This window comes from Salvelinus sp. IW2-2015, linkage group LG18 (assembly GCF_002910315.2).
Source record: "Salvelinus sp. IW2-2015 linkage group LG18, ASM291031v2, whole genome shotgun sequence".
NCBI lineage: Eukaryota > Metazoa > Chordata > Actinopteri > Salmoniformes > Salmonidae > Salvelinus > Salvelinus sp. IW2-2015.
The window spans coordinates 69,167,443-69,194,794 of record NC_036858.1 but is presented as its reverse complement, the minus strand read 5'-3'; the positions used below and the strand labels follow the sequence as shown (position 1 = coordinate 69,194,794).

Genomic DNA, 27,352 nt, shown 5'->3' with positions numbered 1-27,352 from the left:
CAGCTTCAGGGCCATGGGGCATATTCGTCAGACATGCCCTGGAAGGGAGGAGGTGGCTGCTGATTTGGGTCTGGATTCGGGTGGTTGTATGCGGGTTGAAGGGCCGCACGTGGTTGATACATCATTGGCCTGACTCCCCCTCTTGGTCTAGGGGCGTATCCTCGTCCCCTATTGGCCAGAAACTGGCTTTGGGCCGGGGTTATTGGGTGCGGACACTGTCGCACCATGTGCCCAGYTTGTTTACAATTATGACAGYTTCCATAAGATCCAGAGTACCTCTGGGGCTGTCCCCATGTGGGTGAATAGTTTGATTGTGGTAGTGGGTAGTAGGGTTGTAGTGGTGGTTCCGACGAAGGGTATGGCTGAAGCGGGTAGGCATACGGCAGTTGGAATGGCTGCTCCTGGGGTGGGTGTATAGGTGGTCCCTGCTGGGTGAAGATGGGTAGTTGTTGTTGCTGTATCATTTGGGAAACAGTTTTTTCAATAATTTGTGAGATTTCTTKTTGGTCTTCAGCCACCATCTGTTTCTTGGGTTTCTCCCCCTTCTGAGCCTCTTTCAGTTGCAGTTTCAAAAGTTGTACCTGTAGGGACTGGACTTGTGTTTCAGCCCCTCCCTTATCCTTGTTGTATTGGGTGATGTGGTGATGCACATGGGAGTTGAACTGAGCCTGGGGAAGTGCCATTAACCCCACAGTGCCCCTGAGTTTAGTACAGACCTCGTTTGGAGCTCCGCTCACCACCATCTCCTTCCACATGCTGACCGTGGTGGCAGTGTGGTCATATGGTTCTTCGTGGACAGTTCTCCATGTGGTTTTTGCTCTGTCGAGGTAGGCTGCCGGTTGTTCCCCTGKATTGATGGTGAATGATGAAAGGGTTGCATGGTTTCGTTCTGTGGGATATGCCCTTCTCAACACTGCCCACAATTCCGCTCGGAAGTCTTCCTGGGCCAGTGCAGCCGGGGCTGTGGCAAGATCTGCATCTCTTATCARAGCACTCATGGTGGTATGGTCTGTTGCTCTAGCCAGAAGGGCCCTCATGTCACCTAGACAGAGCCGTAGACCTGACGTTAGTGTTTGCAGTTGAAGGAGCCATGCAGAGGCACCCCCATGCAGGCTGGGTAATTGTTCCATCARAGTGGTAAGGTCTGTCATTTTCCAGGGTTGGTATTCTTCATGCCCTCCGTCCGGAGTGGGCCTCAACGGCATCTGCATCTCYKWYCCTCCCCGTCCACCATGTTGGGGATCCCAGTCTGCCCTGGACGAGACACCCCTGCTGTTCTGTTCCCTGAGACGTACGGACTGTCTGATAGGTTCGACCAAATCCGTCACCTTCCCCAACATTACCCCTTCTATATGGTATGAGCCCCCTCCACGTTCAGCATCTTCTAACATAGATTTGGCCCGTGCCACTGAGTCCCTGATGTCTCGCTCCACCTCCTCTTCATCTTGTCCTAATCTGTTCTCACCTTCATCGTCCTTGCTGTGGTTTCCCCTTAATGAGGCCCCAAAGGAGCATTGTCCTGGTGGCGACCATGACCCTTCAGAGACTATTTGACTATCTGTGTTCTGTTTCTGAACCAGTCTGGGTTTGGAGTGGAAGAAAACTGAATCAGCTCTCTGTCTTCTCTCTTCAAAGGGCCTGGTTGAGACCCACTACCCCGTCCTTGTGGGTAGGTTGGTAGAGACCCACCGTGTCCCTGTAGTGAGGCGGGGTTCGAACCCCCCCCACGTCCCTRTGTGTACGCTCTATCCCTTTCCTCCCTTTCTCGATGATCAGGCCTCTCTTCACACACGAGTTGCCCTTCTTGGATCCCCAAAGTCATGCACCTTTTAGGTGTCCTTCATGCACCACAAACACCGGTGCCTGTACCACAGCAGGGGTCARAAAAGGGTTTTGAGGGAGGTGGGTAAATGGATTTTGAAAATAGGGAGGTGGTKTTATTTTCTCTCCCTGTGGCAGTTCTGGGTATARATGGGTTGGGGCYGATGGGGCKGCTGTGGTGGTAGGTGGGGCGTCATTATTGTTGGACATGCCCTCTTTGGTGTCAGTTGGGGCTCCAGTGACCACCCCCATCATGTCAGGTTTTCTGTAAGGGAGTGCTCTTCTGATTTCTTCAATTGCCCACATGCCTATTTTTAGTTCTGCCTCTGCTTTCTCCCTATGTTTTGTACCTTCCTTTGTGAATAAGTGGTTCTTATTCCTTTCAACTTCACTTTCTATCCCTTCCTTCACTACTTCCTCTAATTCTTTCTCCATAGTGAGGAGTTGCCCTTYTGATGGGGCMGCCCCACTAAGGTAACCTGCCTGCGTCCATTTTAGCCTCACTTCTTCCCACACTTTTTAAACTATTTTATACTGTATTTTCCCCCCTGCTCTGTCTTTCATTCTCTGATCTAAGTATTCATTGAATTTGTGTTTGGGTACGGTGGTTGTGGCCATTTTGTAATTAAGCTATGTCTGGGTCTATTCTATTTTTTTTTTTTCTTTTTTTTTTTCCCTTTCCAACAATATTTCAGCTTTATCCTTTTGGAACCATATATTAGTATATTCAAACGCTCCTAAAATAATTGGAATAAAGATTTTAGGAACTTTTTCCCAAACGTTATTATTGTTTTTCACTTTTTCGATTAATTAAATACTTTGCCAAAGTATTTCGGCAATATCCTTTTGGAACAATATGTTAGTAAATTCAAGCGTTTCTAGAATAATTATTTAATTAATTCTAGGACTCATTTTTCTCAAAAAATATYATTATCACAATATTCAACTAATTAATTAAATAYTTTCCCAAAGTATTTCAAACGTGTCCTTTTGGGACAATATATTAGTGTATCCTAGCGCTTCTAGAATAATTATTTAATTAATTCTAGTCCTTAAGGCAAACCCAGCAGCACGAGAGGGAAAAAATCAAGTCAACTTATCAGCACAAAATAGCTTCACAACAGCCCACCCATTTTGACTCGGCGGTCACTTTCAACACAGCCTCAATTTAGCATATCCCTAATTAGTAGCAATCGGCCTCGTGGAACGTTCAATCACTCACATTGATTTGGCGAGTTCGGGTTTAATTCCTATACACCTAGTTCAAGCAATAACTTCTTACCAACGCTCCTAATCGAAAATTAGTTATCGACTAGTCTCGGTTCTGCTCATGCAACTTATTTCATCAATTCCTCACTGGTACATCAGACTATTTGGAATACATTCAGAATAACACGCATAGCCTTCTGTCTACTGGAATGCCAACTCCAGTAGGCTCAGGTTCACTATTACCAACTTGATCACACAATATCACATTTCATAATTTCACATAATTTCATAAATTCCTCACTGGTATATCAGACTACTTGGAATACATTTCAGACAAAATTCATTTAATTCCTCACTGTTATCAGACTACTTGGAATACATTCGACAAAATTCCATTTAATTCCTCACTGTTATCAGACTACTTGGAATACATTCAGACAAAATTCATTTAATTCCTCACTGTTATCAGACTACTTGAAATGCATTCAGACAAAATTCATTTAATTCCTCACTGTTATCAGACTACTTGGAATACATTCAGACAAAATCCATTTAATTCCTCACTGTTATCAGACTACTTGGAATGGGATTTTTAACGCAGATATCCTTACACCATGCCTTTGTTTTAACGTTTTTTTTTWTTTTTACAAATTTAAACAGAAATTCATACTCACGCCCAGTCACTGATCTTAATTTAGATATTGGCTATAATACAATATACAGATTTTGATTAAACCGGCTCTGCTTACCTTATAGTTTCGAGCTCTTAGATCAGTTTCCTGGGTGAGTTGAATCTCCGATGTCTCCTGCGGACAGGTCACCCGTCCTTGTGGAATCTGTCTCAAACTTGTCTTTTCTCTCATCAACTTTCTATGGATCGAATTCAAAGGTGTCTAACCATCCTCTGCTTACCAAGTTCTGTTGATGATTCGTTACTAGAGAAATGAGACCAAGTCAATACGCTTGGACAGGGTGGAACAGTATTTAGTAAGACAGTTTATTCAGTGTGAAGATATCTGGCAAATCGTGCAGCACGGCCCCTTCTGTCTGATTCGTATGGAATCGTCCGAAAAGAGAGCGCTCTAAACATTTCGTACAGATTATATAGCAACAAGCAAAGTAGGTTGATCTTGTAGTCTGGCCTTCCGATTGGTCGATCTGGTGTCTGGTAAGTCCTGTCCGGGCCTGATGTCGACGTTTCCATTGCTCTTCACACAGTTCTTTGTCTTAGTCTCATCCTTGAGCAGAATGCCTGTGCGTTTGTTTTCACAGGGGCCTATCATGGGGGAGGGGAGTATGTGTGTGGGTCTGTGGTTATTTATAAGGGTACAAAGTAGTGGGGGTTATAGTGGGGATGGGTGCATGTTGTGCCAAGTATAGCTTGTGTTGAGGAGTGGTTAAAACAAGTTACCAGTATCCATTATAATTTCTTACAATAGCACAGAAGTAGACCAAGATGTCGTACCCTCTAACTTTTTGTACAACTAGTTGAGAAAGTGATTTAAACAGCAGTGGTTTGAAAACAATTAGACAAAGTTGTTGATGCGGTTACTAAAACAGTTGTATCGTTAGCTCTGTACAATATATTTCTGTTCCGATTCCAGATTTGATTAGCAGAGAAGTAAACCAAGTAGTTTAGTTAACTAGTTCGGTAAGTGGTCAAAACAGCAGTTGTTTCAAAAAGTTGAGAGGAAAAGTTGTTGATGCGGTTACAATTGTTTTTATATCGTTTGTCATGTAGAAGATAATTCTGTTCCGATTCCAAATTTGAATAGCAGAGAAGTAGACCAAGATGTCACACCCTCTAAGTTTTTGTCTAGCTTGTTGGGAAGGTGGTCAAAGTAGCTGATTTGTGTCAAAAGTCACATTGTTTACAGCGAATGTTGGAAGTCATGATGTCACAATGGGGAGCTTTAGAATGTTGAAAAAAGTCCCATTACAGTGAAGGAAGATTGTAAAAAAAATAAAAATAAAAATCTAAACATTAAATGAAAGCACTATTCCAGACCATTTTACAAGTTTTGAAGTTTGAACAGCGTTTTTAGCTTAAACTGTGTAAGATGTCACATATATGCCGGGAGTCAGGAAGATGGTACAGAAGGTGAGTTTAATAATGAAGAATGCAGATAAACAAAACATGAGAAGTGTACGGAATGTGAATGTAATCAAGGTGATGATGAAGTCCAGGTGTGCGTAATGATGGTTGCCAGGACTGGTGGTTATAAACCGGCGACGTCGAGCGCTGGAGAGGGGGAGCGGGAGTAGGCGTGACATAAGATGAGTAGCGTGCAGAATGATAATAATAACTAGATGGTAATTGTACATGTAGTACAATTGCTGGAACTTGCGTTACTTCTTTTAAAATATTTTTGTGGTAATGGTAGAAGTTTTACTTTACTATTTAATTAAAGCAAAGCAGTTTTAAACTATGTTAAATGTTGAAAAACTTTATATTAGTGGTAGTGTTTGCAGTAGTAAAGGTGGGGACTGGTTATAGTTGAAAAAGTCGGTAGATGAAAAGTTAGGATAGCCTGAACATATGAAAGTTGGTTTGGTGTCTCTTGCTTGAATGGTTCAAGAGTTAGGGAAAGGGGGATACCTAGTCAGTTGTACAATTAAATGCCTTCAACTAAAATGTGTCTTCCGCATTTAACACAACCCTTCTGAATCAGAGAGGTGCGGGGGGCTGCCTTAAATCGACATAAACGTCCCYGCGCCCGAGGAACAGCGAGTTAACTGCCTTGCTCAGGGGCAACAGATTTTTTACCTTGTCAGCTCGGGGAGCCCAAAGCTCTAACCACTAGGCTACCTAATGTTGGTGTTATTTAATGCAAATGTACAGTGCATTCGGAAAGTATTCAGACCCCTTGACTTTTTTGTTGTTGTTACGTTACAGCCCTATTCAAAAATTGATTAAATCGTTTTTCCCTCGTCGATCTACACACAATAGCCCATAATGACAAAGCAAAAACAGCAAATAAAAATAATAACTGAAATATCACATTTACATAAGTATTCAGACCATTTACTCCGTTCTTTGTTGAAGCACCTTTGCCAGCGATTACAGCCTTGAGTCTACTTGGTTATGACGCTACAAGCTTGGCACACCTGTATTTGGAGAGTTTCTCCCATTCCCAATGGGGAGCGTCACTGCACAGATACTTTCAGTTTTCTCCAGAGATGTTCTATCGGGTTCAAGTCCAGGCTCTGGCTGGGCCACTCAAGGACATTCAGAGACATGTCCCAAAGCCAATCCTGCGCTGTCTTGGCTGTGTGCTTAGGGTTGTTGTCCTGTTGGAAGGTGAACCTTCACCCCAGTCTGAAGTCCTGAGCACTCTGAAGCAGGTTTTCATCAAGGATCTCTCTGTACTTTGCTCTGTTCATCTTTCACTCGATCCTGACTACTCCCAGTCTGTCGCTGAAAAACATGCTGCCACCACCATGTTTCACTGTAGGGATGGTGCCAAGTTTTTTCCAGACGTGAAGCATGGCAATCAGGCCAAAGAGTTCAATCTTGGTTTCATCAGAGTCCTTTAGGTGCCTTTTGGCAAACTCCAAGCGGGCTGTCGTGCCTTTTTTCTGGGGAGTGGTTTCCGTCTGCCCACTCTACCATAAAGGCCTGATTGGTGGAGTGCTGCAGATATGGTTGTCCTTCTGGAAGGTTCTCCCATCTCCACAGAAGAACTCTGAAGCTGTCAGAATGACAATCTGGTTCTTAGTCACCTCCCTGACCAAGGCCCTTCTCCCCCGATTGCTCAGTTTGGCCGGGCGGCAAGCTGTAGGAAGAGTCTTTGTGGTTCCAAACTTCTTCCATATAAGATTGATGGAGGTCACTGTGTGGTCTCACATTGTCATTATGGGGTAGATTGATGAGGAAAACAACATGAATTTAATAAATGTTATAATACGGCCGTAGCGTAACATAAAATGAAAAGGTCAAGGGGTTTGAATACTTTCCAAATGCACTGTATATAGTTACAGTTGATAAAAGTTGTAAAGAATTTGAAGATCTGAACCTGTGAAAGTTGGCTTGGTGTCCCTAGTTTGAACGGTTCAAAAATGACTGTTGACTTCTTGTTTACAAATGTATCCACATTTATTTAGTTATAGTTTATAAATGTATTAAAGAATTTGATAGCCTGAATGTTTTAAAGTTGGTCTTGTAGCTTAATTGGCCAATGAGCAAGACCATTTTGAATTGCTACCTCTGTATTCCCGTGTGGCTCAGTTGGTAGAGCATGGCGCTTGCAACGCCAGGGTTGTGGGTTCATTCCCCACGGGGGGACCAGGATGAATATGTATGAACTTTCCAATTTGTAAGTCGCTCTGGATAAGAGCGTCTGCTAAATGACTTAAATGTAAATGTATTCCTATGATTCTCATTCAAACCCATCTTAATTTATGCACATTAATGGTTATAGTTAAAAAATGATATATAGTATCAAAAATCTTTTGACAACAAGCAATCTAAGTAGGGTCCGTCTAAACATCTCACCGTTGATTTGGAGTTAATAGCTTAAGCGGTGAAAGAGGAGATGGGTCTCAAATTTTTGTATTTTTAACATTCTAGTCTATGGGCCTTTTTTGCAATTGAATGCATTGGTATCCATTGCAACGGCTCGATTTGTGCTGCTCAATGATGCGATACGAGAGTGCTCTTAGCTGATGTTAGCTACAGAACCTACTTTTCTTCACTAAACTCTTGACAAACAGCTGTAACCTTTTTATCTACCTTTGTGTGAGTATCCATAGCAACAGTTCTGTTTGAGCTGCTCAATGAGTACGGTTACATGTACACAATAATGAGATTATTGTGGATAGTCAGATTTATAAGAAGAACGATTTCCCTAATAATCGTGTTTACATGGACACATCTGAAATCAGGCTACCTAATGCCATTAACACAACATGCCATTGGAACACAGGAGTGATGATTGCTGATAATRGGCTTCTGTACGCCTATGTAGACATTCCATAAAAATCAGGCGTTTCAAGCAACAATAGTCATTTACAACATTAACAATGTCTACACTATTTATGTTAAATTTTATGTTATTTTAATGGAGAAAAATTGTGCTTTTCTTTCAAAAACAAGGACATTTCTAAGTGACCCCAAGCTTTTGAACGGTAGTGTACATTCAGTTGTTCTGAACTTACTCACTCACGCTAAAGAGGGAGGCTCGCTGGGCTTGTGCTAGTACTTTGGCAGATCAAATACACAGCTGGAATGCCGATTTAAGGTGTTTACATGTCCTAATAATTCGAAAGATTGCTCAGAAAACCAGTTGTTTTAATCAGCGCATGCTTACTTCGATATTGACCTTACGCCCATAAAGATAAGCAGAGTAAAGTGTTTACATGACTATTGCATAATCTGCCTACTGCCGTAATCAGTTTAATATCAAATTATTACTGTGCGTGTAAACGTACTCAATGATGAGACATAACAGAGCTGTTAACTGACGTTATCGAGCTTCTTTTTCGTCACTAAACTACAAACACCTGCAATTTATTATTGGTATAAGATTATTTTTTTTCATACGCCAGATGTCAATAGCAAAGAAGTAGAGGAAGATTTCATACCCTCTACATTTTTGTCTGACTTGTTGGAAGTGGTCAAAACGGTGGCAGTTTGGGAAAAAGTTGGAAAACGTGTTAATCAAATCAAATGTATTTATAAAGCCCTTCTTACATCAGCTGATATCTCAAAGTGAAACCCAGCCTAACACCCCAAACAGCAAGCAATGCAGGTGTAGAAGCTAGGTTGCTAGGAAAAACTCCAGTTACTAAAACAACTGTATCGTGAGATACGTTGCAGATATTTTTGTTCCGCTGACAGATTGAAATAGCAGAGAAGTAGATGAAGACTTCACCCCCTCTCACTTTTTGTCAAACCTATTGGGAAAGTGGTCAAAAGTTCAGTTGTTTATAAAAATGTGAGTACATTTTGTTGATGCGGTTACTTAAACAGCTGTAACGTTTGATCGGTACCAGATAATTCTGATATTATTTCAGATTTGAATAGCAGAGAAGTAGAAGAAGATTTCATTCGTTTGGAAAGGCTTCTACATGGAACCCAAAAAACAGTTCTACCTGGAACCACAAGGGTTCTTCAAAGGGTTCTCCTATGGGGACAGCCGAAGAACCCGTTTACGGTTGTACATTTTATTGGTGTGCATCTTCTTTTACTTTCTGCCTCAGATCACTCCTGGAACATGCTGGTGAAGATGGAGAACAATATCCTGTTCTACTGTAAAGTGGGCATGCACGAGGTGGTGCGCTTGCACAAGTGGATGGAGCCGGACAGTCGCATGGTCCTCTACCTCAACCAGAAAGAGGAGATCAACATGCTCACCCTGACACCTGAGGGGCTGCACGTCCAGAAGTACCCCATGATGATGGAGACTAAGAGCGCCATGAAGGGCAGCTACCATGACTGTCCCTTCATCTCCTTTGAGCACAGTATGAACACCATTTCCTATAACATGGATAAGGGAGACCAGATGGTTCTGTGGGCTCAGATAGTCTACCCAGAGGGAAAAGGTGTGCACGTGAAGTTCCTCAGCAACAATGCGGACCTGCTTTATATTGAGCAGAAGTTTCACTTTGAGGGTGTGAACAGTGTGGACACAGTGAACACGGTGAGGCTGTTACTGTATTGATTATGTCATTCCCAGAAACTGGAGCGATACAGTGCTGCTCTTTACAGATTTCCTGTCGACAGATTTGTAGCATGTTTTGTTGTTCTGCTAAACTTTGCTAATGCTCAGTGAAATGAATACATGACGAGTTACCATGGCTACATTTCTAAAGACTTATTTGATGCTTTTATTTGATTTTTCAGACATTTATAATCAGCCAGAAAGTGGATTACAGTGATGCAACGAATTACACACATTTAACGTCAGTCCTTTTTGTTTGTCAATTTGTGATTGATGTTCATTCAAAGGCTTAATTTATCAGTTTTGGGAATATATTCACATAAACTGTTAATTTACCTCACAGAAAAAAAACAAGTGGAATTGTTACCCTGGAACTAGTACCCAACCAGATTGGCAACACTTGTAATTTGCCAATGAGTCGGGTAATCATTTTTCAAACATATTCAACAGTTGCTGCATCTATATTTTACTGTAGCACATTGTTATTTACCAACTCTCTCATATTGTTGACAGATATCCCATTTTAATGTTGGCTGCCCACCAAATAGACATATCCGTGTTGCTAGGTAAGTGGAAACTATTCTGTAAGATTTATATTCTCTAGACAGAATTAGTGTGACGGTGGACTGATCTATTCTTTAACTGATAAACGTTCATGCTTTTACCCAAAGTGACTTACAGTCATGCATGCATTTTACGTATGGGTGATCCCGGGAATCAAACCCACTGTCCTGGTAGCGCCATGCTCTACCCACTGAGCTACAAAGAACTACATTGTAGTGATGCCTTCTTGTTATTTCCAGGCCTTGGGGAATGCCTTGCGAGATGCACAGCCTCACCAACTACACCATTTTAAGGTAATCAAGGATGTTGAAGGACTGTATTGTCTCCTATTAGTATCAGTTCTCTGCATTCAAACATTCTCTTTCATCTTAGGTCTGTACTCAGAGATCCACAACAAGACGATATAGTAAGTAATTTAGTTTGCGGTTGTCAGAAATACACAGTACTAAATGTTCCTGTTTGCTAGTATAGATATGTACCGTAACTACTGTAGCTAGTATTGCACCTGAGGCTGGAAATGGAAATAGTTTGAGTATTAAAATGTGGACATTTTAGTGTTGTAGTTAAATGTGATGTTTAAAGTAAGTTATGTCATTTTTATAAAAGTTAAATTGCCTTCATCATTGATTATGCATTTATTATTGTTATAGGTTGTGCATTACGACTGGGAGAAATTTGGATGTCTACTCAAAACGCACTATAAAAATCAATTTCTCCCAAGCATTGACCTGTAAGTCAAAAAAGAAAATGATACATTAACAGGAATGACTAAAACTATCAGAGGACTTCTTATTGGTTCACATATTTCTATGCGTGATTACATTTTTTTWTTTTTTTTAATGTAATCAGGTATGATGGAGATCACTATGTTAGGAACGTCGACGCCAACTTCATAGTATGGGACAGATTTGGTCGGAAGGACTATTCTTTTAATGCAACCATGCGCCAGGTACAGTTTATACTCCTCTATCTAATAAGTTAACTTTGAGTGTGTGTGTAAGGGGTGGGTTTGAATTTTCTTTACCGGTATGCTCACTGGGGCTCCTTCAGGTTGCCTGTCTCCATGAATCTCAGACCTGGATCTCCATGCTGACTGGGGGGAAAAGCCTGGAGGAGGCCTGGGGTCCGGAGGTACAGAGCTGTACTCTTTATATACTGTAGTTCTCATGATCTGTATACATTTCTACCTGCCAGAAACATTGTTCTATAAACGTATATTCTTCTTATCCCCGTTCCAGAACTACAGAACTTGTTTTAAGGTCAGCCCTGGCATGTTGGGGAACCTGGACCAGCCTTATGAAATAATGAACAGAAGCTCCAAAAACTTTCTGACATTTTCCCAGGTGGACAGTGCTACCTATGTGTTTAATGTCAAGATACTGGACCCCAATTACAGGTGAATGACCACTGTACAGGGTTGGGGTCAATTCCAATTTAATTTGAAATTCCAATTAAATTCTTGAATTCACTCATCAAGTGGAGAATTTATGTTGAATTGAATTCGAAATTTCAACAACCTTCAGGTTATGGAATTGGAATTAGACTGTTTGGACTGTTTGAATTAGTATTATAAAAATATTTAATCTATTGAATTGGAATTTGATATTTGTACATTTCCCAGTCAATGGAATTAATGGACTTAGTTTTCAGTAATTCCAGTATAGCTAGGCTGAACGGTGGCATGATCAGCCTGAAACCCTGAGGGAATTGAATTATAATTTGTGCAGTTGTTGGGGGATAATGTTGAATTGGGAATAGAATTGTGGGAATTTACCTGACATTGGAATTGAGAGGAATTTAATGATCTCTGAATTCAAAGACTGACCTGGAATTTGAATTTAATTAAATTGAATTTACAGGGAGAGAGAATTTCATTTGTGGAATGCATCCCAACCCTGCCACTGTCCTGTGGTTTTATTGGGACCCCCCAGTGGTTGCAGAACAAATAACTTACTCCAACCCCTTTGAACCGAAACAAACGCACACAAATCTAATTTTATTGGTCACACGCTCCAAATACAACTGGTGTAGACTTTACAGTATAATTCTTACTTAAGAGCCCATTCCCAACAATGCAGAGTTAAAAAGTAAGACAAATATTTGCTTAATAAAGAAGGAAATAGTAACACAATAACAAGGCTATATACAAGGAGTACCAGGACTGAGTCCATGTGCAGGGGTACAAGGTAATTGAGGTAATACAGTATGTACATGTGTGTAGGGGTAAAAGTGACTAGGCAATCGCAATATACACTGACAAAAATATAAACGCAACATCCAGCAATTTCAAAGATTTTACTGAGTTACAGTTCAAGGAAATCAGTCAATTTAAATAAATTCATTATGCCCGAAACTATGGATKTCACATGACTGGGAATACAGATATGCATCTGTTGGTCACAGAGACCTTAAAAAAAAGTAGGGACGTGGATCAGAAAACCTGTCAGTATCTGGTGTGAACACATCTCCATCTAGAGTTGATCAGGCTGTTGATTTGTGGCCTTTGGAATGTTGTCCCACTCCGCTTCAATGACTGTGCGAAGTTGTTGGATATTGGCGGGAAATGGAACATGGTGTCATACACAACGATCCAGAGCATCCCAAACATGCTCAATGGGTGACATGTTTGGCTAGTATGCAGGCCATGGAAGAACTGGGACATTTTCAGCTTATGGTAGAGAAATGAACATTCAATTCTGGCAACAGCTCTGGTGAACATTGCTGCAGTCAGCATGCCAATTGCACGCTCCCTCAACTTGACATCTGTGGCATTGTGTTGTGTGACAAAACTGTACATTTTAGAGTAGCCTTTTATTGTCCCCAGCACAAGGTGCACCTGTGTAATGATCATCTTTAATCRGCTTCTTGATATGCCCCACCTGTCAGATGGATGGATTATCTTGGCAAAGTAGAAATTCTCACTAACGGATGTAAACAACATTGTGCTGACATTTGAGAGAAGTAAGCTTTTTGTGAGTATGGAACATTTCTGGGATCTTTTATTTCAGCTCGTGAAACAACACTTCACATGTTGCGTTTATTTTAGTTCAGTGTAGAATAAACTGAGTAGCAGCAGCGTGTGTGGAAGTGTCTTATGTGAGTGTGGCATCAATAAGCATRTGTGTGTGTGTGTGTGTTGGAGTGTCAGTGTAGTATGTGAGTGTGTGGGTAGAGTCGAGTGACTACATCAAGCCAGTGCAAAATAATTAAGATAAATAATAAAGGGGGTCAGTGTAAATTGTCTGGGTAGCCATTTGATTAACTTTTCAGCGGTCTTACAGATTGGGGGTAGAAGCTGCTCAGGTGCGTTTTGGTCCCTGTACCGCTTGCCGTGTTGTAGCAGAGAGAACAGTCTATTTTTAGAACCTTCCTCTTACACCGCCTGGTATAGAGGTCCTGCATGGCAGGGAGTTCGGCCCTAGGGAGGTACTGGAGCATATGCAGTATCCTCTGTAGTGCCTTGCGGTCGGATGCTGAGCAGTTTCCATACCAAGCGTTGATGCAGCCAGTCAAGATGCTCTCAATGGTGCAGCTGTAGAACTTTTTGAGGATCTCAAGGCCCATGCCAAATATTTTCAGCCTCCTGAGAGGGAAGAGGCATTGTCGTGCCATCTTAACAACTGTTGGTGTGTTTGGACCATGATAGATCCTTAGTGATGGGGACACTGAGGAACTTGAAGCTCTCGACCCGCTCCACTACAGCCCCGTCGATGTAAATGGGGGTGTGTTTGGCCCTCAGTTTTCTGTAGTCCACAATCATCTCCTTTGTCTTGCCCACGTTGAGGGAGAGGTTGTCCTGGCACCACACTGCCAGGTCTCTGACATCCTCCCTATCGGCTGCCTCATCGTCATTGGTGATCAGGCTTACCACCGTCTTGTTGTCGGCAAACAATGATGGTGTTGGAATCTTAGATATGTTTTTGGTTGTTGAGTCAATTAGATCAATCACATTTCAAGCTTATGTTTCAAATAAACTATTTCAGAATATTTTGGCAAGTAAGCTGGCTAAGTCATTGATCCTGCTTTGAGGTATACACCTCAGAAATGTTATTTAGGTTACATTGTTGAGTGGACTTGTTTGTGTGCATTTCTTGTAGTAACAGGTGGCGGCCACAAGGTGGCAGCTGTCAAACACATTTTAACCTCATGTCGATATACTGTCGGTGCTTTTCAGCAGGTCCTGTTAAAATGTATTTTTCTATACCAAAGATTAAAATGAAATGGAATACTGCCTTCAACCAGCTTCATCTATTTTCTCTTCTCAGCTTCTGTGATCTTCATGCTGTGTTTGCAGTCCAGACCTATGGCATTACAATTCCGTAAGTTATGGGGCAGAGAAAATGGCTATGATAAATAACCTGACATATTGCTTTTCAGCATGGCTTAAATGTTATAGGTCAATTGCCCACCAAATATCTTTGCATTCTTTTTMATTTCAGGAAGTATCAGCATCTAACTACATATGTGGCCATTGTTTTGACCCTTTTCTCACTCTGTATACTGGGCTACAGTTACTGTCGATATGTGACTATTTTCAGGAATCTGCTGGCAACCAAAAGGAATAAATATGAATAGGTCATTCAAATACTTTCACTAAAAGTGGTTTTATTTAAATCTTACTGTTTGTAATTATATGTTTAACGTCAGTTATGCATTTTTGAGTCATGTATTTTATAGATTGTTATGGTCTCCAACATGTCTCTGCAGTTAATGGAATTGAAATAAGATGTTTAAGAACCAATCCCAAAAGTAATGTTTAACTTTGAACTTTTTGTCTTGATTTCTTGGTGCTTTTTCAAAAACTGTATAATAAACCAAGGAGAATATAAACCAAAACTGGGTAGTTATGTCTAACCTTCAGTTGTCATTACTCTTTTGCTAGATTAGATGGATTATTTAAAGCAATAGCTATTTGATAACGTTTCTTAGAGGCTTCATAAGATTTTGTATTTATAAATGTTAGGTCGATTAATGGATAGCTGTGAAATCAGCGATTTCTAGGTTGATTAAACGACTGTCGATGTATTGTTACAAAGCGCTTCACTACAGCACGACAGTGGCCACCCGTTATCTGAGAATTGTGTACATTTTCAGTTGGATATTTTTGTGGGAAAATACTATTCAACTTCGAAAATAGTTATTATTAGATATTTCATTTTGATGTTTGAATGGCAATTACACGCAGAAAAGATTCACGTTCGCTAACAACTCTATTTCATCGCGAACTGTCTCCAGTCAGTACTGTAGCTAAATTGCCAGCCAGCCGACTGCCTTGCACAGCTGTTTGCTTATGGAGAAAATTGCACAAAGCTTTCGGATGCGGGACTTTTGTGAACTACTTGCTGAACTGAAGATATAATTTGCCTGTTTGTACTATTAACGTAGTAGTTAGGAAGCTAGCTAACTAGATAAAACCAGTGCAACAAAAAAGTAAAAATAACTAGTTTAAGTGTGTGTGGATCGGGGGGAAAAACTGGCGAAAGTGCACCAGGACCCGAAGAAATTCCTGATGGCAAACGAGATGATAATTTTGAACGTTTATGATATGGTAAGTTAATGTTCCATTTAAATTGCTTAAATGTAAGAACACTAACCAAAACACAGCAACTCGCAGCTAACGTTTCCCGAACGACCGGTATTTCATTGACGACCTAACGTTAGTTTTAAAGCGAGCTAGCTATCCAGCTAGCTACTGTAGCTAACAAGACTCGTGTCTGAAGCGGAGAATGGATGGAGCAYTGGAAGAGCTTCGAACTATTGCTGATGTATGGAAATGTTAACCCCAAAATTAACGGTTTAACTGGGCTAACAGCCAGGGTCAGGATGTTTTACTGTCTCCGGCTGCTTCTGTTTTGTAATCTGGCCAAGTCATGATCTGCCTGTCAGCGGGAAACAAACAGCCATCCCAGGTTCTGACTGTCATGGGGAAACCGAGGTAAAGACAGTTCCAGGTTGGATATTCGACGAATATTCGCCTGTAGGTTTCCTTACGTCCACCAACAGCAGTTAGGGACCGTCAACATAGTGACAACAGTTTGTCGATTTACATCTCGCACTTTTAAATTATTTATTTACATTTTTGAATTTCAATAGCTCTTTGGCCATATGACCTACTGACTTCAAACAAGGTTCAGAATGTACACTGTGGGCCTACACATTGCACACCCTTTAGTTTGTCTATTTTCATCTCGCACGTTTTTACATGAATTTTTCTAACTTTAAAATTTCAATAACTCCTTGGTCATGTGACCTACTAACTTAAAACATGGATCAGAATGTACACTGACTACCCTTATATATGGCACACCCTTTAGTTTGTCCATTTTCATCTCACATGTTTTTACATACATTTTTCCAAATGTAAAACTTCAATAGCCCTTTGGTCATGTGACCTACTGGACTCAAACTTTAGAATGTCCACGGACTAGCCTTATATATTGCACACTCTTGTTTGTGTACTGTGAAATCATGTGGTGTAATGTACATTTATGATAGTTTTAAATTTCAATAGCTCCTTGGTCATGTCAATTACACACCTAAGAAGCGTGCAGTAGATATACACCCATATTGCATAACCTCTAGTTCAAGTCAAGAGCTACCCTTCCCCCTTCAGTCTGCTTTGCACATGTCTGAAAGTGACAGAGCCAGCAGCCAAGAGTTTTTCACAGTATGTCATAAAAAATTGTAACACTAATGAATGTATGTAAAATGCTAATATGTATTAGATCCAGTACAATGGAATAACTAAGACCTGCATTTGAATGCAGCGTGTTCCAATTCCTCCTTCTCTTTCTGTCCAGCAGGGTCAACCAAAAACACTTGGCCTGATGGTTCATGCAGATACTAGGGAAGCAATATAGAAATGTATTGATCCCTTTAATGATTTTACTATTAAATCACCCATATCACAACCCTCATACCTCTTCACAAAAATGTACCTAAATTAATTTTGGAAAAAGGATTTTACTCACAATGAACTTCCAGTGGTTCTGGTTCACATTCATGAAATCAATGACAGCATTGTTGTTATTGTCATGTTATGACTGGTATTTATTACCTCACCCACAAGCCATTTGTGGGGCTGCAGAGTTTTAAACTCTGAATGATGGAGAAGGAAAGAGGAAKTTTTGTCTGTAGACATCACAACAGCAACCACCACCTCGCAAATGTTTCGCCACAGAGCTGTGACCTGCAATATGCAAATGAAACACATTTATAAGAGTTATTGTCCGCTTAAACATGAACTGAAAACAAACTATCACAATCCTTTAACATAAAAAAAAACATACCTGGCCTGCAGCCTCGTTGTCTTGGAGTGATGTTGCCTCATCCCTGTTTTCATATCTCTTGTGGTGTGCCTTCCCTGCTGGTTTATTTTTACCCTTCTTTGGCTCAGGTAATTGTCTGGGAGGCTGGAAATACTTTGACCTGGACTTGTGAGGTGAGTATTTTCTTTGTCTCTTGGCCCACTGCTCCTCTTCCTGGTCCAACAACTTGTTGCGGTAGGGGGATTTAGTGAACAGTGATTCTGGAAGGTTATGTTTTATTATGTGCTCCCTATACCTTCCTTGGAGGGTGGCATGCATTTTCAAAATGAATTCAGCTGGACGGAGGAATTTCTTCTTCTGCAAAATGGAATGCTTCACTATCCAGAACCACTGTTCCACATAGCAGTTGGTGTCCTGTGATTTCACTGATTGCAATGTTGTGTTGGTCACATTACAATATCTTGTAAGGTCACCCAGCAGTATCCCACTCCATAGGGGGGAAATGGCCATGTAAGTGTCCATTAGAACATCAATTATCCCAGGGCAGAAAAAACGATTTTCCTCCAGAAGAATGCAAATGTTTAAGAACTGACATGAATTCACGTGTGAAGGGAGATTGTCCGCATGTTTTGTTTTTTGCTGACATTGCATTTTCTTCATAACTCAGCTCTCATCATGTCCTCCACTTTCATCTTCTCTGACTTCATAATACTCTCATCTAAATGCTTTTGTGATTCATCCACAAGATTACTTTTAGTTGTGATTTCAAAAGCACACAYGTGTCTAAAGACATTGAGTGCCTCGAAGAAAGAAAAAATAATAATGTAAAATTGAGTGAGATGAAAATGGACAAACTTAAGGGTGTGCAATATATAACGGTAGTCAGTGGACATTCTGTACCTTGTTTGAAGTCAATAGGTCACATGACCAAGGAGCTATTGAAATGTTAAATAAAATGGACAAACTAAATGGATAAACTAAAGGGTGTGCAATGTGTAGGCCCACTGACTGAACATTCTGAACCTTGTTTGAAGTCAGTAGGTAACATGACCAAGGAGCTATTGAAATGTGAATGTTAGAACAATTTATATAAACACGTGTGAGATGAACAAATTAAAGGGTGTGCAATATAGAAGGGTAGTTAGTGGACATTCTGAACCTTGTTTGAGTCAAGTAGGTCACATGACCCAGGAGCTAATAAAATTTCAATGTAAAAAAGGTTTGTACTTTGTTTACGCTCCCTAACATTCAACTAGGAATACAAAATGCTGCTCACATTTCCACATGTTTATTAGCTTTGGAAAGMGAATGAATGTCCAAATTGTGAAAATAAGACCTGTGCAATGTTGTACGCAATTTTTCCAACATGACACTTATTTGGAGTCTGTGGCTCAAGTGGTTTGAAAGCGTGAATATCTGTTGAATATCCAACATAAAACTGTCTTTACCTCGGTCATGGGGGAGAGTGGGACGCTCATAGGACCCTGGCTAGATCAGCAGTGGTTATTCTACATTTAGGATTTACGTCTTCCAAAATAGATTCCTAGCAAACGTTACTAAGACTGACCAAACTGTTTAAATGTCCACATTAGTAGAAATCCACATTTTTGAGCTGAAATACGTTGGCCAGAGTTTACCCATGATGTTGCACAACGATTTAAGTCAATAAATAATAATCGTTTTAGTCAATGATATAGCTAGTTGGGCTTGAAGTGACATCCGAACTGCCCACTTAGTGCAAATCCGTGTGAATGCAGTGACTTTGCCTGTGACATGTACGAATTATTTTCAGGTTATGTTTCTGGGCTGGGTTTTATTTGAATGTTGCCACCCACTAATTGTTCATTAATCAGAAACCGCTGCAAAGTTATCCCTCTTCCTGAATGAGATGAGCCAAACAGCCTTGTGTCCACTTAACTGCCTGAGCCATGGATACAAGTAAAATAGGGAGTACAAACGTATGATTTTTTGCACCAATTGTATTTTTTTAACAGAAAATTTGCTTAACTAGTCTATTAAAAAWATATATATACAGTGTACAAAACATTAGGAACACCTGCCCCTTCCATTACCGACTGGCCAGGTGAAAGCAATGATCCCTTATTGATGTCACCTGTTAAATCCACTTCACAGTAGTCAGTGTAGATCAGCTTTAAAGTATGTGTCAGAGTAAATTGTATAATTATTTCATTTATTACTGGAATTGATTTGGCCAAGTGCATTTGCGCTCTCTGTTTAGCAACGGTATCTGCTCAGTTTCGCAGCTGCGGGAGTGTGAGGGAGATGCCCGTGTGCTTCGCGGTTTACCGGATCTTTTTTTCTGCAGCTTTCTTGAAGATCACTCCGCGACACACACGATGCAGCGCTGTGGTTCAGCAGAAGATGATGCGCTGTCGTTCAGCAGCAGATGATGCGCTGCTGCCACTGCCTTGTCATTTCCCCCTCGACATCACTCACCGCTGTCATAAATTGGCTCATGCTAGCCACAAGTTGTGACTGAGATCAATTGTCATGAAACATATATACAGCGATGAGTTTCTTTCTCTTTCATACACATTTATAACGAGGAGCACAATGTGTTTTGTGCGGGGAAGTGCTTACTAATGAGTCTCCGAACGAACAAATTAATATGATGGTAATCCCAGGGAGTTCTTTCAAAACAGGGCAGAATCCTTCAGGAAACAGTGCTTAGACAGTGGAAAAGTAAATCAGCTAGCAAGGCATTGTTGTCATTTTATAACAGGTGATGATAAGCAGAAATAAGGGAGTACGAACTAACTCTCAGTAGTAGATGTGAGTTTCTCTTTCAAACAATCACCTGGCCTTGTACACAGCTAATAGCTAACATTTGCCAAAGCAAGCTAGCTACTGATAGTGCAACCCTAGTAACAGTACAGATTAACATGAAAAATGATAATGCCCACTACATTTTACTGTATAAATGATTGTTGAAAACTGGTCTAGATTGGAACTGTTGCTGTTAAAATACAATAATTCTTAACTTGAATAAACTGATTGAAGCAAGATGCTTTTTGAGGCAAACACACACACACACAGTTCTGGGTTGCTCATCTACAGGAGGAAGCAGTCTCCTGCCTGACTGAGAAAGCAGTAGATGTTCTGGCACCACAACTAAAAAACAAGCACAGAAACAGTTTCAAGCATAACCTCAGTGTTGCACTGTCAAAAACAGAGCACCGAAAATATATATTCTCTCATTAGGACTGTGTGTGTGTGTTTTCTGGTCTACATCTGTGTGCCGTGATCAATCAGTTTATTCCAGTTCAGAATAAAAATGTATTGTATTTTAACAGCAACAGTTCCAACCTATACTTTTTTCAACAATAATTTCTACAGTAAGATGTACAGTAGGCCTGATCATTATTTTTCATCTGTACTGTTACTGGGTTGTACTATCAAAAAGCCTGCGTGTGTTTTCAGTTGTTCATCTGTGTGATGTGATCAATCTGTTTATTCCAGTTCGGAATGAAAATTATGTATTTTAACAGCAACAGTTCCATCCTAGACATATGTAAGATTGTCTTTTTAATGGGGGGAAATAAACATTAACAGATATTTATATGGATATTTTATTGTTATTTGTTTGTCTATATTGCATTTGTTTTAGGCATAAGGGCAATGAAATGTACCAATATTTATGTATAGTTGCATATTTTTCTGAGCTTGGGTCCCAGGAAAACACATTTCTAATTTAGGTCCCAGGCTGAAAAAGTTTAWGAACCCCTGGTGTAGATGAAGGGGAGGTGACAGGTTAAAGAAGGATTTTTAACTCTTAAGACAATTGAGACATGGATTGTGTATGTGTGCCATTTCAGCTTTCATGAATGGCACACTTGGCATTCAGGCCAAAGAGTCCAATCCTGGTTTCATCAGACCAGAGAATCTTGTTTTAGGTGCCTTTTGGCAAACTCCAAGCGGGCTGTCATGTGCTTTTTACTGAGGAGTGGCTTCCGTCTGGCCACTCACCCATAAAAGCCTGATTGGTGGAGTGCTGCAGAGATGGTTGTTCTTCTGGAAGGTTCTCCCATCTCCACAGAAGAAGTCTGGAGCTCTGTCAGAGTGACCATCTGGTTCTTGGATACCTCCCTGACCAAAGCCCTTCTGCCCCGATTGCTCAGTTTGGCTGGGTGGCCAGCTCTAGAAAGAGTCTTTATGGTTCAAAACTTCTTCCATTTAAGAATGATGGAGGCCACTGTGTTGTTGGGTACCTTCAATTCTGCGGAATTTTGTTGGTACCCTTCCCCAGATCTGTGCCTTGACACAATCCTGTCTTGGAGCTCTATGGACAATTCCTTCGACCTCATGGCTTGGTTTTTGCTCTGACATGCACTGTCAACTGTGCGACCTCTATATAGACCGGTGTGTGCCTTTCCATATATTTTCCAATCAATTGAATTGACCACAGGTGGAATCCAATGTAGAAACATCTCAAGGATGATCAATGGAAACAGGATGCACCTGAGCTACATTTCAAGTCTCATAGCAAAGTGTCTGAATACTTATGTAAATGAGGTATCTTTTATTAACTTTTTCAAGCATTTTCAAAACATTTATTAAACCTGTTTTCGCTTTGTCATTATGGGGTATTGTGTGCAGATTGATGAGGGAAAAACATTAAGTTACTACATTTTATAATGAGAAAGTAGTCATCATTGCTGCATCAACAGTTACCCAGTCAGGACTTATTTTCTGAATCTCTTCTTGCATATAATCCTTATTGTTGAAATTACTTCTCAAATGAGAAAAGTACTGCTTAACATTACAGGGCTCAGAAAAATTACACATGTCACATTTTATACAAGCAGTAACTGTTTCATTAATATTTCTTCGGTGTTGAGTCAAATGCTTCTTGAGTGCCATTTCTGTTTTAAAGGTGCACGGACAGTCTTGATGCATACATGGTAATGGGGAGGATCTTGCATAATGTCCATGCTTCAATTTGTAATGTCTAATAAGGATGCATTCATTTGATGTATCAAATCTGCAGTACTTACAGTTACACTTCATCCATTGAAGGAATAATGCTTTTGGATTTCCAAGAATCTAAAAAAGAATGTTTACATACATTGTTTTTATTTACTTTAGTTAATATGTTAATTATTTACAAATTATTCTGAAATTGATCAATTCAAGYTATAAGTGCTGTCTAGGTAAACCTGTTTACTAACTGCAAAATACAGTTTTATAACATGGTTTGCTTAACATAACATCTCATTACACAAACTAACAATTGTAAAATAACAAAATATATACTAACATTACTACTTGCAAGATTAGGCTAATTAATCATTAGAATATTCTTAGGTTTTTAAATCATATTTTGGAAAAAGAAGGGTTTAAAACCCAATACTAATTAGAAGCATTTGTACTATTATGCAGGTTATTAAACTATTTCCAAGCTAGCCAACAAGCAGCTTTTATCAGCACGTGCAATTCGGACCATGTGCAATCTAGAGCCATGCTAACTAAACACACTTTAACTAACCAGCACATGTGCAAATTCGGCCACGTGTCCTAACGGTCCTAACAAACACTGCTAGCTAACACCATGCTAGATAGCGCAATGCTAGCTAACAGCATACTAGCTAAATGCCACAACATACCCTGGAGAAGTTACTTAGCTACACATGCCTATATCTGATGTTTGGCTAGCAAGTCACTGAATACAACCACAATAGTAAAATAAACATAACAGCTCATTACTACCCAATCTAATAGTAATTATAACTACAATCATAGCTACAGTAGCAGTTTGCTTTTGGAGCTACTTACTGTTATACAGGTTATCAAATAAATTACAAGTTAGTCAGCATGTCTGCAAGTTGGTGCCGTGTGCTGCTAGCTAGAGCGGTACTATTTCAAATCAAAGTTTATTTGTCACGTGCGCTGAACACAACTTTACAGTGAAATGCTTACTTACAGGCTCTAACCAATAGTGCAAAAAAGGTGTTAGGTGAACAATAGGTAAGTAAAGAAATAAAACAACAGTAAAAAGACTATATACAGTAGCGAGGCTATAAAAGTAGCGAGGCTACATACAGACACCGGTTAGTCAGGCTGATTGAGGTAGTATGTACATGTAGATATGGTTAAGGTGTCTATGCATATATGATGAACAGAGAGTAGCAGTAGCGTAAAAGAGGGGTTGGCAGGTGGTGGGACACAATGCAGATAGCCCGGTTAGCCAATGTGCGGGAGCACTGGTTGGTCGGCCCAATTGAGGTAGTATGTACATGAATGTATAGTTAAAGTGACTATTCATATATGATAAACAGAGAGTAGCAGCAGCGTAAAAAGAGGGGTTGGGGGAGGCACACAATGCAAATAGTCCGGGTAGCCATTTGATTACCTGTTCAGGAGTCTTATGGCATGGGGGTAAAAACTGTTGAGAAGCCTTTTGAACAGGGCTCCGGGCAGCCGAGCGGAAATGGAGGAAAACTCGCCTCCTGCGGACCTGGCATCCTTTCACTCCCTCCTCTCTACATTCTCCTCTTCTGTCTCTGCTGCTAAAGCCACTTCCACTCTAAATTCCAAGCATCTGCCTCTAACCCTAGGAAGCTCTTTGCCACCTTCTCCTCCCTCCTGAATCCTCCTCCCCCTCCTCCCCCTCCTCCCTCTCTGCGGATGACTTCGTCAACCATTTTGAAAAGAAGGTCGACGACATCCGATCCTCGTTTGCTAAGTCAAACGACACCGCTGGTTCTGCTCACACTGCCCTACCCTGTGCTTTGACCGCTTTCTCCCCTCTCTCTCAGATGAAATCTCGCGTCTTGTGACGGCCGCCGCCCAACAACCTGCCCGCTTGACCCTATCCCCTCCTCTCTTCTCCAGACCATTTCCGGAGACTTCTCCCTTACCTCACTCGCTCATCAACTCATCCTTGACCGCTGGCTACGTCCCTTCCGTCTTCAAGAGAGCGAGAGTTGCACCCCTTCGAAAAAACCTACACTCGATCCTCCGATGTCAACAACTACAGACCAGTATCCCTTCTTTCTTTTCTCTCCAAAACTCTTGAACGTGCCGTCCTTGGCCAGCTCTCCTGCTATCTCTCTCAGAATGACCTTCTTGATCCAAATCAGTCAGGTTTCAAAGACTAGTCATTCAACTGAGACTGCTCTTCTCTGTGTCACGGAGGCCGTCCGCACTGCTAAAGCTAACTCTCTCTCCCTGCTCTCATCCTTCTAGACCTATCGGCTGCCTTTGATACTGTGAACCATCAGATCCTCCTCTCCACCCTCTCCGAGCTGGGCATCTCCAGCGCGGCCCACGCTTGGATTGCGTCCTACCTGACAGGTCGCTCCTACCAGGTGGCGTGGCGAGAATCTGTCTCCGCACCACGTGCTCTCACCACTGGTGTCCCCAGGGCTCTGTTCTAGGCCCTCTCCTATTCTCGCTATACACCAAGTCACTTGGCTCTGTCATATCCTCACATGGCCTCTCCTATCATTTCTATGCAGACGACACACAATTAATCTTCTCCTTTCCCCCTCTTGATAACAAGGTGGCGAATCGCATCTCTGCATGTCTGGCAGACATATCAGTGTGGATGACGGATCACCACCTCAAGCTGAACCTCGGCAAGACGGAGCTGCTCTTCCTCCGGAAGGACTGCCCGTTCCATGATCTCGCCATCACGGTTGACAACTCCATTGTGTCCTCTCCCAGAGCGCATAGAACCTTGGCGTGATCCTGGACAACACCCTGTCGTTCCAACTCACATCAAGGCGGTGACCCGTTCCTGTAGGTTCATGCTCTACAACATTCGCAGAGTACGACCCTGCCTCACACAGGAAGCGGCGCAGGTCCTAATCCAGGCACTTGTCATCTCCCGTCTGGATTACTGCAACTCGCTGTGGCTGGGCTCCCTGCCTGTGCCATTAAACCCTACAACTCATCCAGAACGCCGCAGCCCGTCTGGTGTTTCAACCTTCCCAAGTTCTCTCACGTCACCCCGCTCCTCCGCTCTCTCCACGGCTTCCAGTTGAAGCTCGCATCCGCTACAAGACCATGGTGCTTGCCTACGGAGCTGGTAGGGGAACGGCACTCCGTACCTTCAGCTCTGATCAGGCCCTACACCCAAACAAGGACTCTCGGTTCATCCACCTCTGGCCTGCTCGCCTCCCTACCTCTGAGGAAGTACAGTCCCGCTCAGCCCAGTCAAAACTGTTCGCTGCTCTGGCCCCCAATGGTGGAACAAACTCCCTCACGACGCCAGGTCAGCGGAGTCAATCACCACCTTCCGGAGCACCTGAAACCCCACCTCTTTAAGGAATACTAGGATAGGATAAAGTAATCCTCCTAACCCCCCCTCCCCTTAAAAGAGTTAGATGCACTATTGTAAAGTGGTTGTTCCACTGGATATCATAAGGTGAATGCACCAATTGTGAAAGCGGCTCTGGATAAGAGCGTCTGCTAAATGACTTAAATGTAAATGTAAATGTTTTTGTCCTAGAGTTGGGCACTTCGGTACAGCTTACCATGCGGTAGTAGAGAGAACAGTCTATGACAATTTTTAGGGCCTTCCTCTGACACCGCCTGGTGTAGAGGTCCTGGATGGCAGGCAGCTTAGCCCCAGTGATGTACTGGGCCGTACGCACTACCATCTGTAGTGCCTTGCAGTCAGAAGCCGAGCAATTTCCGTACCAGGCAGTGATGCAACCAGTCAGGATGCTCTCGATGTTGCAGCTGTAGAACCTTTTGAGGATCTCAGGACCCATGCCGAATCTTTTTAGTTTCCTGAGGGGGAATAGGCTTTGTTGTTCCCTCTTCACGACTGTCTTGGTGTGTTTGGTCCATTCTAGTTTGTTGTTGATGTGGACACCAAGGAACTTGAAGCTCTCAACCTGCTCCACTACTATTTAACAGCAATCTTAGCTACAATTATACTTCAGTACACATAGCAGAATTGCACAATTAATCTGATTTTTAAACTGATATAGTCAAATACTATTTGCCAAACGTAGCCAAATATCTGATAATTCTTAATTTAACCAAATTACCATTTTAACATGTTGTGTGTTCTTGCTAGCTAGAATGTAACATAGTGGCTAATGTCCTTGCTATTCTTGTGCTGAAAAGTTATTATTTTTTATAAAGGGCACTTGTTAACTTACCCAATAAATATTTATACGTGTAGGTAAATAACATGCTAGTGGTTGTATGGTTTTAAAGGAGATACTCACCTTTTGCAAAGCTACTCACTCCTGCTTGGAAAGCTGTTGAATGCAGTAGAGGAGTTGCTGAAGCACGGTCTTGATCAAGCAACTTCCCGAGATGCACCGCTGCCTGTAAATTACCACTGAGTTCTAAAATAAATTGTGCTAGTATGACCGGGCTTAAGTAAACAACAAATATGTTCGATTCTAAATATTATGCACTTTTGTTTAAGAATTAATTGATTACTAGAATTACAAGGAGCAAGTGCTAAACCAAATTAAGTTTGATCTATATCCCCTATCAATGCGCAAACAAGGAGCAAACTCTACACAAACATCACATAATGGGATAGGTGATCTGATGCATTCCGCATGTTTTTTGTTGTTGTAGTTAGTCTCGTTTATAACCAATTGTAACATTACACATATTACTTTCACTACATTGGCCTCACCAAACACAAATTGTTAGATGGCTAGCCATGAAAGCTTAGGCCCAATATTAGGATCGCTAATACATGTGCATGCATAGAGAAATAGTATATGTAAATAATTTCCCCTACAGTTTACTCAGTTAGCAGACGCTCTTATCCAGAGCGACTTAGTTAGTCTTACAGGAATAAGCAATAGGCCTACTTGCTATGCAAGCAGCTTG

General features: G+C 41.3%; 2 protein-coding genes and 1 long non-coding RNA gene across 3 annotated transcripts in view; all 3 read left to right on the top strand.

Annotated features, from left to right (window-relative positions):
• Positions 1-14,987, top strand: part of LOC111977868 (cation channel sperm-associated auxiliary subunit epsilon-like) — a 23,906-nt gene extending 8,919 nt beyond the window's left edge. Inside the window, exons 11-22 of the mRNA XM_070448674.1 lie at positions 9,232-9,671; positions 9,875-9,933; positions 10,036-10,114; positions 10,206-10,258; positions 10,496-10,549; positions 10,629-10,662; positions 10,907-10,986; positions 11,106-11,205; positions 11,307-11,387; positions 11,495-11,652; positions 14,522-14,575; positions 14,696-14,987. Coding sequence (XP_070304775.1) covers positions 9,232-9,671; positions 9,875-9,933; positions 10,036-10,114; positions 10,206-10,258; positions 10,496-10,549; positions 10,629-10,662; positions 10,907-10,986; positions 11,106-11,205; positions 11,307-11,387; positions 11,495-11,652; positions 14,522-14,575; positions 14,696-14,831 — 1,328 coding nt within the window. The 3' untranslated portion in view covers positions 14,832-14,987. The remainder of the gene's footprint in view (positions 1-9,231; positions 9,672-9,874; positions 9,934-10,035; positions 10,115-10,205; positions 10,259-10,495; positions 10,550-10,628; positions 10,663-10,906; positions 10,987-11,105; positions 11,206-11,306; positions 11,388-11,494; positions 11,653-14,521; positions 14,576-14,695) is intronic.
• LOC139029190 (uncharacterized) overlaps positions 1-27,352 on the top strand; it is a 980,011-nt gene that overhangs the window by 863,498 nt on the left and 89,161 nt on the right. The window lies entirely within an intron of this gene.
• The window catches only part of LOC111977374 (deubiquitinase DESI2-like), a 50,338-nt gene continuing 38,279 nt past the window's right edge, over positions 15,294-27,352 (top strand). Inside the window, exon 1 of the mRNA XM_024006762.1 lies at positions 15,294-15,804. Coding sequence (XP_023862530.1) covers positions 15,766-15,804 — 39 coding nt within the window. The 5' untranslated portion in view covers positions 15,294-15,765. The remainder of the gene's footprint in view (positions 15,805-27,352) is intronic.